This window comes from Rhizophagus irregularis, chromosome 16 (genome assembly GCF_026210795.1).
Source record: "Rhizophagus irregularis chromosome 16, complete sequence".
Taxonomy (NCBI): domain Eukaryota; kingdom Fungi; phylum Glomeromycota; class Glomeromycetes; order Glomerales; family Glomeraceae; genus Rhizophagus; species Rhizophagus irregularis.
In genome coordinates this window covers 4619702-4635625 of record NC_089444.1, presented here as the reverse complement: position 1 = coordinate 4635625, position 15924 = coordinate 4619702, and the positions used below count along the sequence as shown (strand labels likewise).

Sequence of the window (15924 nt, the reverse complement as noted above, 5' to 3'; positions counted from 1 at the left end):
ACCCGTATCCGGATCAATCCGGATTGATCCGGATTTTTTTTTTTCGGATATCCGGATTTTCACGGTTTTCATCCGGATTATAAACCGGATGAAAAATATCCGGTTTGACCCGGAATCCGGATGAAATTTTTATTATTTTTTTTTTTATTGATAATAATTTTGCTGATCCATAAAGATCTATATCTAAATGATATTATGGCTAATTATTTTTGCGCCTAATACCAATTTTTTTATTAAAATTTATTAAATTTATATTTGTTATATTAAACTTTTTAATACAGTAAGTTTAAGAAGATTTTTCAATTATAATTTATTTATTGAAGTTTGTATCAGATTTGTTTATTTAAATTTATACATTAACAAATAACAAATAATTTTAGATTTTACATTCAAACGTTCAAAAGAAAAAAAACTTTATATTATTTTTGTTACAACAAAATAATAATTATTGTTTTAAATGAAAAATTGTTCAATATTATAAATTTATATAATTATAACAACTTTTTTAAAAAATTAAAACTAGTGTTATATAATTTGATTCAAATGATTCTTTAATTTTTGAAAGAAGAAACAAATCCTTAAAAAATTACCTTACTAACCCAACACATCTATTTATAGTAATCTTTAGCTGTATATAAAAATATCTTGTTTAAAAGAAATTGTTTTAAATAAAAGTATTTAATGAAATTGGAATTATGTAAATTTCGTGGTCTTGGATAATTTTGGCCAAATTTGTTAATTCTGGCCGAAATTAACATCACGTGACACCAGAAAAATAGTTTAGCCACCGGGCAAAAAATTTTTTATCGGCTGGCATGAAAATTTAATGTTACACAATTTGTAATTCTGGCAGGCGTTATGAATTCTGGCCAGAATTATTGCCGATCATTTGTAAATCCAATCCGGTTTCCGGTTTCTATCCGGATTATCTGATCCGGATTCAAAATCCGGGTCAATCCGGATATAATCCGGATTTTTTTTTTGTGTAATCCGGATGACGGTTTTCATCCGGGTCGAAGCACTAGTCATACCCGTACAACATCAGTGTAACAAATATAATACATGCTGTATCAGGTACGTATTATTCTCATATAATTTATGTGTCGACTGTGTCGTATTTATTATTTTTAAAGATTAATGCTGGAAGAATTTTAATTGATTGTATTTATGATGCCGAATAATTGCGTAATAACGATAAGCTGAATTGATAAATTCAACAAAGAAGATCCAACAAAAAATCTCGATCATATGACATTTACCTGACAAAAGAAACGAATTCGTAAAAAAAAAAAAATAATAATTTTTACATCATTTTATATATATAATTATAATTTACAAAAATTAGTATAGATTACAACATTCTTAATTTATTTTTTTTTCGTATTAATTTCAGTATGTCGGCCAAATGTTTGGCGTTGTTCTTATCGATAAAAGGTTTAGAATGGATTTTAGTTTCACAATTTTGGTTTCACAATTTTGGTTTGTTCCACAATTTTTTTGAGAAAAAAAATTATTTTTAACAAAATTAAGCAGCGCAGAAATTTCAACGAAAATAATATTACATTATTCTTTTTCATTTTTTATTATTATTTTATTTTAATGAAGACAATATCTGATATACATTTTTTTATTAAAGGAAAAAAAAAATTACGTACAAGATTTTTTTATTTTTTTTTTGTAGTAAATTGTGTTGATGTTTGATGACTTTAAGACTTTGAAAAAAACTAATAAAAAAAATTCGACATTTATAATAAGAATTTGGCGGTAGAATTGTTATAAAAAAAAAGAGCGCGAAAATTCCCTAATTAATTTTTTTTCTTTGCTGATTTGATTAAAAAAATTAAAATTTAACAAGGTGAATATTAGTAAAAATATATGGGATAAAATATATGTAATAACAAAACATAAAAATCAAGATATTAAAAAAAAAAATAATAATCGAACTCTTAAATTAAAGATTAAATTTTTATAAATTTAGATATTATATAGAATCTTACGTGTTTTAAAATCATAGTTTAGTTTCCTTTCTAATAATAAGAGGAAGGGAAAAACTTGAAAGAGAATTAAATGAATATTAATATTGTAAAAGAAAAGACAAGGAAAAGAAACAAAAAGAAACTGAGGAAAAGTAGAGAAATCTGGGGAAAATGTAACTGTATTTCATTGCCAATATATTTTTTTCGTAGTTCTCTTAGTATCTCTCGTTCGTTATTAAAGAGATATTCTAAATTTAGAGTAAGAAAATAATCATAGAATCTCTCATGTCGGCCATGGATTTATCATCCAAGAAATTTCTTTCCACGATTATTTCCCTCGTGATCATAACATTATAATGTGACCATTCAAAGTAACTTTAATTTGGATTTACTTTCTAATCGACATATCCTTTATTTTACCGGTAGGGCCGTAGGGGTATCTTATCACAGTATTTGCCTCAAGTATTTTATTAGCACCTACGGTCTATCCACGAAATATTGGAAAAAAAAAGATTTTTAATTTTATGTACACGTAAATCAGATTTCTGAGACGTTAATTTTGACTTTATCAAAGCTTACCTATTCACATTAAAAATGGTTTAACATGAGATTTTAACACTAGCTAGAATAGTCCATACTTCATTAAATTTTATGTGTATCGTACTTTTCCAAACTGTGTATGAAATGATCCAATGGCATCTTCAGGAATTTCAAATCTCTTTTTCGTAATGATAAATTTAATATTAAAAATTTAAATTTATTAAAAAAAATAAAAATTTTGTATTTTGTAATTGGAATGTATTGTTATCGAATGCGTACTGTTACCGGTAATAACGGTAATTAAGAGTTGGATAACTAGCGATATTATATCGTATAAACACTCGATTATCAACAGGATTCTTACTCAATACTACCTATCCTGGTATTCCGGTATTGTTCGTTAAGAATCGTCAAGATAAACAACTACAAAATACGATAAATAATAATACACAATGGTTATAATAACAAATGTTATGTGACTGTTAGAAACAACGGGTAATATTGACCAACATATAACGATTTTATTAAATAAGTGTGAATTCGGGTTTTTACAACAAAGTGATAAAAAGTGATAGAAAGGAATAGGAAATATATCTTAAAGATATTTTACTATAAGACAATTACGGAAAATAACTATGAGATATCCCCTTTATCAAAGAGTTGGCAGAAGGTATATTTATAGCTAACTATCATCTCTTTTTCTGTCATCAAGGCGAAATCTAATCTATAGATATCTATTAATGGGTTATTGATTTCCTATTGTTAAGTTTCATCGTGAGATATCGTAATATATCAATATGATTATAAGCCACTTTAATAAAGTACAAATGGTAATTTTGGACGGTTAATTACTATTGAGCTAATTTCCCCACAATAACTTCTAATAAAATCTTATACATATAAACAATACAAATAAAGAAAATAAATAATATAAACAATAATAATATGAATAATATAATAATACTACTTATGTAAATATAATAAAATAAAATAAATAAAATCAATATCTTCTATTAGGTTAATCTGGTGTACACAAATCACCGGTTGTATATCGATATAAATCGGCACATAATATCAGAAATCGACATGTACACAAATGTACTGTATTCATATCGGATCGTCATATATCGACGGAAATCATGTGAACAAAATTTCGCGTAACAGTACTGTATACAAAAGTTAATTTAACCTTAAATATAGGTTTTAACAAACTATCATTTAAAACTTTATTACTGTCGGCATCACTTACATGTTGACATAAAATTACCTTTATCAGTTATTAAATAATTCATTACTATCATATAATTCATATTCTAACCTTATAAAAAAAGTGGATACGTTTTTTATATGGAATTTATACGGAAAAATACGTTTATATACTGAAAGATACGTTTTGCACACTGAGAGATACTGAATTGGTCAATTTTAAATCAACATACTCTTTGTAGCAATAATAAATGCAAGAAAAAAAAGATTATGAAATTATATTTTTTTCTGTCTATTATTTTTTTTTTTTAAAAAAAATTATTTTTCCGAATATGGTAATATGATTAATAAACTAATCTTTTTTAGTTAGTAAAATAAAAAAAATCTGATCAAAATTTTATTAAACGGATTAAGCCCACAAAAATCTTCAATGGTGTAATATCAGAAAATATAATTTATAAATTTTTAGTGTTGTACTGCGGTCCAAATGACCTTAAACTAGTACATGTTAGATTTTTTAAGAAATCGTCAGTTTAGATTTTTAACTTTTTTTCAAGAAGTTGAACAAGGAAATCATCTAATCGGATAAGGTGAAAATGAGAAATCCGGTTTCATCTAGCCATTTGTTGTTGTGAACGAATTCAAACTTGATGTTTTTTACATTCTCTGTTAAAACTGTATGTACAGTATGTTTAGTGTTGCAGAAATTTGAGAACTGTATCAATTTATTGGTCAATTATTAAAAGTCAGATGAATACATGAAATTTTTAGCCATAATTAGTTTAGAAATATGTAAAATTCAATAAATTCCCACATATTCTATATCATATCGAATTTTGTGGATCTACGCTGAAAATACCACATGTTTTGTCATAGGTATTTGGGAGATATTAGAACTATTCAGATTTCCACATATTTTCAGTTTTTCACAATATTCGATGTGGATTTTCATGTGGATTTTAAGTGAAAAAAATTTCTTGATGTAAGAGCATAATTATAATTTAAAGTCTTCAAATTTTATTTCAAGACATTTATTTAACTGTTTTAACAATTGTGATTTAAACAATAATTTACATTAAGTAACACATTTTTTCATGGAAATTTTATGTATCAGGTTATGCTTACTAAAAATAAGAATTTGTAATGGTCATGCTCAATTACAAACTGATTTATTTATATAAAAACTACATATACTTTATGATCAGTGTTGAACAATAACTAATTATAATAAATAAAAAAAAATATAATTCCTTTATATTCCATAAAACTATTAATAATATTGAAATTATATCTGATTAATTATCAGTGTTAGTAATAGAAAGAAGGTTGTTAACTTATGATGTAGAACATTAAAGAGCAGTATCAATGCATTATTAAAAAACTTTATGGAAAGATGTAAAAATAATAGTCAGTTGTTATCTTCACTTTAAGCTTTATCATAGTAAGATATCAAGGAATTCAGCAAATCTAATTGATATGTTCAATAATAAAGATATTTTGAAAGCTAAATACCATATGATTTACGAATAAAATTTAATAGGAATATCATCAATCAGTAATTGCACAACTTAAAAATTCAGATTTTGGAAAATCTTTTGTAAAAAAATTGGACACTAATTACAATAATTGAGATGTATAAATAGCTTCTGGATGATTTTTGTTTTTCTTAAAAGAAGAGAGGTGTGATTTTCTGTAAATTTCTGCTTCTTTAAATTGTTTTCTAATTTCAATTACATTTGAATCACCTTTTTTATAAGAACTATAACAATCATAAAATGACTTAAGTTCAACATTTATTTCAATAGCATTTGGTCTATTATCTGGATTTGAATCCCAACATCTTCTCATTAAGTCAGTATAACATTTTGGCGCTTCCAGTTCATTTACCTCAGGTCTAATTCCATTGCATATCTCTAATTTTAGATCATGGTCATGTGCACAATTGTTGAAAGGCTGCTTCCCAGTTGCAGTGAAATACATAATCATACCAAAGCTATATATATCTGCTGCCTGAGTATAAGCTTTATCTCTCAGCACTTCAGGAGCCATATAAGAAATAACTCCGTAAGTTTTTACCTCACCTGTATTATTTACATCTTCACATAATCCCATATCTGATATTACTACTGATTTTTTATTGAAAGTATTTAAGTTTTTTGTTAAAAACAATATGTTTCCTGTATGAAAATCATGATGAACCTTATGTTTTTTATGAATTCCTCCGAGACCTTCGATGATACTAAGTAGTGTTTGTATTTTATTTTTCCAATCGAAATCTTTATAATTATTATTTATCCAATTACTATAACTTCCACCTTCTGCATATTCAAGAACTATAATAATTTTTTTTGTATCGGGATCTTGGGATATTCCATATACATTAAGAATACTACTATTTTTATTAATTGAATATTCACTAACCTATTTTAATAAAATTATTAATTAAAAAGCATTCCGATTAATTAAAATAAATTTATTAAGAAATTTCATACCTCATTTAGTAATTTATCAGTTAAATTTGGTGAATTATTTAGACATTTTAAAGCAACTTTTTTGTTTGAAACTCTTGTATACATTTTCTTATCTACTGTATATCATATTTTAATGGACCATCTTTCCATATTGCTGAATATATTATAGAAAATCCGCCTTTACCTATTTCCTTAATGTAATTGATTATATGGTATCCATTCAAATACTATATTAAAACAAGAATTTGTTCTTAATTTCATTTCTTGAATTAAATCATCAATTTTTTCATTCTCAACTGTCCATTTTGTAAAAATATTTGTACATGGCTTACACCACAAATATCTTATTTGAGTAAATTTTATTCCACAATTTTTACAGTATTTTTTACCATATTCCATACAATATTCTTTTTGAAGAGCTAAAATGTAATCTTTTTTATCTGAATTTTGCGATAATCCATATATTTTGCAGCTACTATCAAATTCTTCAACCTGTTAAATTAAAAATATATCATTAAATTAAAGAAAATTAAATTAAATTAAAAACTTTTTCATACCTTATCTAGAAGTTTTTGTGAGTCATTATAATATAATAAAGTAACTTCATATTCCCATATTGCTGCATATATTGAAACAAACATTCCTTTGCCTATTTTTCTAATTTTATTAAACTGATTGAATGGTATCCATTCAAATCTTGTATCACTTCGCTCATTAATTTTTAACTGAATTAAACTATCAATTTTGTCATCTCCACTTTTCCAGCTAATGAAATTACATGGTTTACACCATTTATACTGGATATCTGTATATATCTCATCACATATGATACAATCTTTTCCAAAATTTTCATTACTAAAAACCAGAATATAGTCATTGGTATCTGGATTTTGAGATATTCCATACAATACAAGAAGCTTGGCATTTGTTGTTGAATATTTTGTAGCCTAAAACCATAAAAAATTAACATTATAACAGATAATATTAAAAAATGTAATAATAAATGTAATAATATTTATAGAAATGTATACCTCGTTTATTAAAATATCAACAGGATTTTGCATGTTATGCAAACATTTTAAAGCAACTTCTTTATTTGAATCTCTTGTATATTTATTATTACATAATGGACCATTCCTCCATATTGCTGAATATACTGTTATAGAACAATTATTGCCTATTTCTTTAATTTCGTTAAACTGATTGTATGGTATCCATTCAAATACTACATCATTGTATAAATCAGTATTTAATCGCCTTTTTTGAATGAATTTATCAATCTTTTCATTTCCGCTTGTCCAATCTAGTCCGCTTTTTAAATATTCAATTTCTTCTTGGGAAGTCATTTTTTTTAGAGTTCAAAAAAATATGAAATTTTATTTATAGTGACAATGATCATTGTACTGCATGATAATGATGCATAACAACTTCCCCCAAAAAATCACTTGCGCGTGACCGATTTGCAGATCATAATTTATCAAAATTTGTTTTTTGAATAAAACTTAATACAAATGTTATTCAGCTTTTATAATCCTAATTTCTATAGGAATAAATAATTTCTCTACAAGTTTGTTTAGGGTTAAAAGAAAGGGTTGTATACCATTTTTCGCTCTTTTATATTTAATTTTGTAAAAGTTAATCTTAGCAAATAATTGCATTCATACCCCATAATTTCTCCCTAAGTAAACTTGCAGAAAAAGCAAAAATGCGTATAGGATTCAATTTTGGAGTCTGCATAGTGGTTTTGCCAAGTTTTAAAAATATAAATTTTCTCATTAACGGATTTTTGGAAATGATCTGCAAAAAATTTGATCACGTGCCGGTGGTTTCTTGGGGTTACGCCGAAATCATAACAATATGAATGCGAAAATCATTGTTTCAACAATTGTTTCAACAAATTCTTTTGTTAGGCTGCTCCTTACATATTTCACATAGTAAAAAACGCTAATTACAATATTTTCAAAGGTAACACAAATAATAAAACTGCGCAAAAAAATTAATAAAAATGTATGTACTGTACTTTTATTTATAATTAGGCAGCTATTATAGTTTGATATATTTTATAAACAAATACAGAATTTATTATTATTTAGGAATTATTTTAGTTCAGATAATTTTAGAGAAAAAATCTGAGAAAATTAAGTTTTAAGCTAACTGATATAATTAATCAATATATTTGACATTATATACTTTGAGAATATATAGTATGTTCATTTTTTTATAAACATATTCAGTTGTTTTTCGTCAAGAAGCTGTTTGCTTTTAAAAAATAGAATTAAAACATTAATTAAAACAAAACAAATATAGTAATCCAAAAGTGACAAGAAGGTAACCTTTTTTTTGAAAATGTGACACGTAATCTGTTTGAAAATATTTCTTCGATGATTAGCTGAACATACTATACCAAATCAGGAATATTTTGAATGAGGTTACCCGTATAACATCAGTGTAACAAATATAATACATATCAGATATCATTCTCGTATCCCGCAAACGTAATTTATGTGCTATTTTTCATTCTAATTAGTTCATTATTTTAAAGATTAATTTTATTTGATTGTACTTATGATGCCGAATAGTTGCGCAATAACGATAAGTGAAATTTCTGATAAATTCAACAAAAAAAATTCTCGATTATGACATTTATCTGACAAAAGAAGCGAAAAAAATTCTAATTTATAAAAATATTACATATGAGGAGCACGTGTAGATTACAACACAATTTTTAATTTATTTTTTCTTCGTATTACTTAATTTCGGTATGTCAGCCAAATGTTTGGGTAAATTGGGTATCTTTTTCACTGTAATATCGGTAAAAGGTTTAGAACGGATTTTAGTTTCACAGTTTGGTTTCACAATATTGGTTTCGCAATTTCGGTTTCACAATTCTGGTTTCACAATTTTTTTGATATGAACGTTGAACCTCGAAAAAATTATTCTTAACAAAATTATGCGGCGCAGAATTTTCAACGAAAAATGTTGCATTTCTTTCTTATTCCTTTTACTTTTATTTTTTATTAAAAAAAAAAAAAGAAAAGAAAAAGCTACGTAGATTTTTTTCAGGAATTTCAAATTCAAGGTAAATCTAACCGCGTGTGGAAATCTTATTGAAGTGTAACATATATTGCTGTTATTCCACTGTTATTCCCCTAAAATATCGAAATGAAATGTTTTTCGGATATGGAAAAAAATATTAGTCTGATTAAGGTAATTTGTTGATAAAGATGATGAAGCCGCAAATGTTGTCATTATTGCTGCCATGATTATTTTATTCTAGCATAGAGATAATGGAAAAAGATGTTACGACGAGCAACGAATGTGAAGAAAGCTATTGTATCTCTTTTTTTTTTAACAAACGTTCCTAATATATACTCATTAGTTTATTATATTATTCTAATATACTAGAATGATTTTGTCTGACGGTTAGTTACACTGAGTAAAATCGATAATTTGGTTAACTATCACCTAGCATAACGAAAATGGTAGCCGGATTTATTTTCCGGTTACACATGTCGGTTGCATATGATTTCTGGATTATCAGAATTATTAAAAAGTTTTTTTATAATTATAGTTTTGAGTCAAATATTTTAACTTTATATTCTTTATGATTCTAATATAATTATTCCCAATTGAAAATCTTCATAGCTTAACGGTTTTTTAACACCATAATATTGTTACTCATTTTATCTAATGACAAATTTTGAACGAACATTTTTAACCATAAATGTCATTTTAGCCTAATATGTGATTCTTCTTTTAAAGAAGAGAAAAATCGATTATTTATTTAATCTGGCGTACAGTAATTCTTTAAAATGAGACTACTATCCGAAATCACACGTAACCCAGCATGTGATGCTAGGGTCGTTGTAGTTGATTTGATTCCACTTAATGAAATTTTGATCAGATATTTTGAAGTAATAAATTTTTTATTAGTTTTTTCAGCTTTTGATTTTATACCGAAAAAGTTTTTCTTTGGATTTTTCAGTCCAACCGAAAAATAAATTTTTGTATTATAACTAGGGATGGAAAAAATTCGAGTTGGGCGACTTGATTGGTACATCGTTTTTTTTTTTAAAAAAAAAATAATTGCACTGCATTTCTTTATTAAACTCTTTAAGAGTACACATTAGGAATTGGTACATCGGTTTCAAAATCGGTTTTAATAAACTTTGATATATACTGACTCGGATCTAGACCAGTGACATAAACCGATTATTGAACAGAACTAGTTTCGGTTTGACACTGCTCAACTCTGTTTTTTCAATAGATAAGTTCAGAACTGAATCGAACCGAGAAAGTCGTCCCCTATCACATATAACATCATTCTGTTACAATTTTTTATTCACCAAACAAAACGTATAAATTCACCCCTGCTTCTATGTCAACGTAACAACTGAAAATGCATTAAAGAGGGATTTAAAATATAATAAATGCATTCTTATAAAATTTTTACGGAAACTCAACTTTCTAAGTTGATTCAAAAGGATTGCGAGTTCACTAAGAACAAATCAACTATTAATTATGTATGTATATAGCGCCTTTTACACCAAATTCAATAGGCGGCACTTAGCAATACCGTTAATGGATTTAAAAATACTTTGCTTTTTAATTCCTCAGAACAAAATGGATAGCAGCATTCTACTTGACATTCATATTATCAACCACTTGGACCATGATCACGAAAATCCTCTCGTAAGCCGAGGAAACGAAGCAAATGAAACAGAGAAAAAAATTTGTAGGTAACAAAACACAGGATTAGAATTAAAAACCAATATAATCTTTTATTTTATCATTTTTTGTACTATAGAAAAATGCTCTCCGTGACTGTGATACTGCTCACTCATTCATGGAACCACTTAAATACTAATTTTATTAAAACAACTTCAATATCCATAGCAATATAAACACTTTTATGAGATTACTAATGTTTTTTCACTTTACAGTATATCTTTAGTACTTTTTTAGGACTTTGAAGATAAAATCAAGTCATTTAGCAGTTATAGAGTTGTTTTAGATATTAATTTTTATTATGTTAGTTTGAATATTTATTATTTCTTTACGTGTATTTGAAACTATTTAATTAGAAATAATATTTATTTATTTGCTTACTAAAATTGATTTTATTGTAAAAGCACTAAAATAATTTATGTAGTTTTTTTTTAAAAAAAAAAAAATTCTTTTTTAAATGTTACGTGGGCAATTATTAAAAAAAAATATATATTTGTTGTATGAATCTCGTGGTAAATATACAGTATAAGGGGAGTGACGTACTGTATGGTAAAAAAAATTTCATCTCATGTTAACGTAATTATGCGAACTTTTGTTACCGACCTGATTCAAGTAATTCAACTGGGGGAGTGGAAAGTGAGTAACGTAGATTGCCTAATTGAGTAATGTAAGAATTACTCGATCTACGTTACTCCTACTAGTTCGTCAATGATGTGTAGAATTCACGGATAAATAATCCTTTAAACATGTCATATGGGCGAATTGATGATCGGAATTTCGATCATTTTGGCTAAAATTAACGTTAATTTTGGCCAAAATGATCGAAATTCCGATCACCAAGTGAGTCAAATCAGCTTCGCTGAAATTATATTAAACATAGTGTTAATTGATCTTCCAATAATGTGAGCAATTCTCTTCCAATAATTTATTACGAACAATGTAACACTGTTGCACTTCGTTATTGGTGGATATTGAATACTCTAACTTTATAATATATTATTGGCATATATTATTTTGATTATTATTAAAACGTATTCATTATGTTTATGTTTTAATAATGCTAAAACTGGTGCCCAATAAATAACATGTGTGAATACCGTTAAATTTTTTAATAAATCAAATTTTGGTAATATTAAAATAAATGTAATATCAGTTTATTGTTTGTGATGATGTGTTAAATCAAACTGTAAATTTTAACGGTTATTTAAATAAATTAACAAAGCCTTTGATTGTCAAATAATATTTATTTTACATTAAAAGTTAAAACCATGGTTGAAGCCATTCAATGTTTGAAATTTCTATCAAAAAAAGGAAATTTATTTTTTCTCCACGCACCCATCAATTTTTTTAACGCTTCAATTTTTAAAAAGTTTAAGCCTCCCAACCTTTAAGATCCAGCCCCATGATATTTAAAATCCAAGCTAACATATTGAAATAATTAATGATATTATTCGCCAATTTTTTATCGCCTCACTTTAAGAATAACCTACGATCTAGCATCATGATATTTAGAATCCAAGTTAATTAACTTGTTACCATAATATAATTAGTTGTATTATTCGCCAATTTTAACGCAATAATATTAATAATTTAAGCCTCCCCAGCCTTACTAACGATGATATTCATGAGATTGATTGTATTGGTAATCAAAACAAGGCTTGTCCTCTCTATCATATTTAAATTCAGATTACTAATGATCATCATTGGTTTTTTTTTACGTACAAACGTTATAATGCTTTCAGTAAAATTCCTGTTGTTATAATAAATATATATTTCAATGCAATCGCACTTCGTGTTCTCATATTAATTGTGTTTATAATAATATTAATTTTTACATTTACATTTATTATTACTTACTTTCTAACTTTCTTACTTTCTACAATATAATTGCCAAGAATCTATTTAATGCAATTATTTTAATAATTGTTTTGGCCATACTCGTAACTTATACATCTTCAAGAATTGATGCGCCGTGCTCAACACATCAATAAGGCGGGTTTGAAACTTATTAAGAAATTTGAAGGTTTCCGTTCTAGATTTTATGTTGATAAAGTGATAAGTTCATTTTTTTATTGATTAAACAACATAGTTAAATGAAACACATTATTATTTATTATGTCACCAGGGCATAATAACTATTGGTTATGGTCATGCTTGTCATGTTTATGATTGTAGTAAAATTCACCCTCCTATCAGTCGCGCTAAAGGAGAAGCATTGCTCAAAAAGGATTTAGTCGTGTTCGAAAAATGCGTTGACTCGCTCACTCAGATTAAGCTAAATTCCAATCAGTTCTCTGCCTTGGTTTCATTTACCTACAACCTTTGTTGTGAGGCTTATCGAAGATCCACGTTGCGTAGAAAGCTTAACGCTGGTAACACCAAAGGAGTTTAGAAGATGGGTCTACGCTGATGGCAGTAAATTGAGGGGCTTGGTGAGACGTCGTAAAGTCGAAAAGGAAGTTTTTTTGCAAGAGCGGTGGTTGCTAAAAGTCATTATATGTGTACTATTTACTTTATTGTATTTCTAGTTTTATTCGTAAAGTAATCAATAAAAATAATTTATATTATAAGTTAGGAAAAAAAATTAAGCTTTTACAGATTTTGAACGTAAACTTTAAATTGAGTGTTAAATAAAAAAATCGTAAAATTATTAATTATCGAAACGCGAATTTTTGTGCCGGTCAAAAGATGTTGCAAACAATATTAAATGTTATTTAGAGTTACTATTGTCCATTGACAGGTCAATTGAAGTGTTAAAGAAATTTTAAGAGATTACGGCGAAGTATGATGAAGGTGACATTGAATATTATATTGAATAGTATCGAATACCGATATGTATTTTAATTATGCGATAAATACTTGTATGAAAAAATTTTATTTTTACCATAATAAAAATTATTTATTGTTCAAAAACTAATTATTTAAGGTTAATTTCTTACGTAGGGAATATACGAAGTATTTTTTTTTCTAAGATTACACAATGAAACCACAATAGTGGCTTGACAAAGTTCCATGAACCAACGAACATGGATCAGCGTTTTAAGGACAGAATGGAATTACGCAAGCACAAATCATCAGGATTTACCGAGTCAAAAAAAAAAATTCTACATAATCGGATAAAAGTGCTGCCGGTAATTTTACGTCATTTATTGTAAGATTTGCATATAATTGCATATCAACTGATCAATATTAACGTTTTTAAGGTAAGAATGTCGATCATGCAGCAAATTTGAACTTTAAATTTTTTAACTATAATAATATTTTTTGATTGTATTATCTGTTTTTTTTAAAAAGAAATTTAATATTTCTTTTTAAAACTTACCACATATAATTGTTACAAAAAAAAAAAAAAAAAAAAAAAAAAGAATTTTTTTTTTGCCTCGTTTAAATTTTAAATTACATATTTTTTTTTAACCCGTCTTTTTGAGTTGGATCCGGTTAACGATGATCATAACATGGCTATCACCTAAGAAATCGCGTATCAAACTAATATTCAAAACAAGGCATATCTGATATCCTTTTTTTCATCACGTGATTTCACGTTAAAAACTTTCTCTAATGTATATAGTTATCACTATTTTTTCACTTACAGTAATATAATGAATAATTCAATAGTCAATAGTTTAATTTACTGTTCCACATCTGACAGTACACTCCTATAATACGGACCTCATTGTTACTTATGATAACTTTGTGTGTTGTTTCGAGTCCTTTTCATATATGTAGTTTGTTAAATCGGTGGACGTACGGTTGTCTTCGACAGCTTTATTACGGTTTTTTATGTATATTTTAAAAAATTACATTTAGCATGTACTGTGATATGATTAGTACTTTATAAATAAATCAAAATTTATTATTATTAATTATAATGTAAAGCTTTATTTAAATCTTAGGAAAGGAAGAGGTTAGAATTAGTGTACCTTAGATTCTTAAAAACAATCCTATAGTACGTTGCTTATACTAATAAGAATTCTTGATTCATAGAAATTGAGCGATTACTGTAAATAAAGTAATCGTAATATAAAGTATCAATATATCGTAAGAATATTAACGATTATACGCTTGCAGTTCAATCATCATTCTGTTAAAGTAAGTGTATGTTATTCTATTATTCTAAGTATGATATTTTTAATATTGCAGCAATTTTTTACTATATAAAAATAATTAAAATTAGTAATGTTTGATGACATCATCTTTTATTAGATTTATTTTCATTACATCATTCATCATTACCTAAAACTTTGGGGTTTATCGGATATTTTCATAGTCGTAATATTTTTATGAATTTGTCTTTTAGTTGAATCGGCATTAAAATTACATAACTTTTCCGGTTATTACAGTTTTTCTCCTGAGATGAGTTTGGAAATTCAACGTTCAATATTGTTTCGCAAATTCGTGATAAAAATAACATAAACCTATTTTTAAATATCTTTGAAAAAAAGCTATTTTATTATAATTTCGGAGAGTTTCATCGTCTAATAACACAAAGACAAATTTTATTACGTTCCATAATTTGTAAGCATAATTCTTAAAGAAGAGAAGAAATCAAGTAAAAAATTTAAACATTACATCATTTATTCAAAGTTTGATTACCAATCGTTTTATTTCACTTCTTTCACGCGGTAATTAATTACCGATTTATTAATAATCCTATATATATATTTTTTACATTATAAATTGGTTAATTCAAATTTGACGCAGAAAAACTGTTTTTTTTTTTACTTGAAAAATACTATTATCATATTAAGTCATAAAATCAATCTTTTGTAACTCTTATTAAAATCTGAAAAAAGGAATTTTCTATAAACAATAAATTTACACTCCGGAAGATCATTCATCTTTGATAATCAAGATAAACAAACAATTATTAATTAGTTATCTTTTTTTAGTATGAGGTATGAGAGATTGTATATTTATGTTTGGTTAATTCACTTGATCGGAGTTTAATAATTAATAAAAAAAAAATACTAATTTAAAAAAAAAAACTTACTTGCATTATTGTA

General features: G+C 26.2%; 2 protein-coding genes across 2 annotated transcripts; one reads left to right on the top strand and one right to left on the bottom strand.

Moving 5' to 3' along the window:
* Positions 1-5339: 5339 nt before the first annotated feature.
* On the bottom strand, positions 5340-7539 carry OCT59_008662 (uncharacterized protein; the record flags this gene model as incomplete). The annotated part of the gene is made up of 6 exons (XM_025322495.2): positions 5340-6143; positions 6215-6309; positions 6526-6685; positions 6751-6958; positions 7100-7140; positions 7225-7539. 6 exons carry the CDS (start codon positions 7537-7539, stop codon positions 5340-5342), a joined length of 1623 nt encoding a protein of 540 aa, XP_025166114.2.
* A 5347-nt stretch (positions 7540-12886) lies between these two features.
* Positions 12887-13313, top strand: OCT59_008661 (uncharacterized protein; the record flags this gene model as incomplete). Its single annotated transcript, XM_025308646.2, has 2 exons — positions 12887-12973; positions 13047-13313. 2 exons carry the CDS (start codon positions 12887-12889, stop codon positions 13311-13313), a joined length of 354 nt encoding a protein of 117 aa, XP_025166115.2.
* Positions 13314-15924: the final 2611 nt, after the last annotated feature.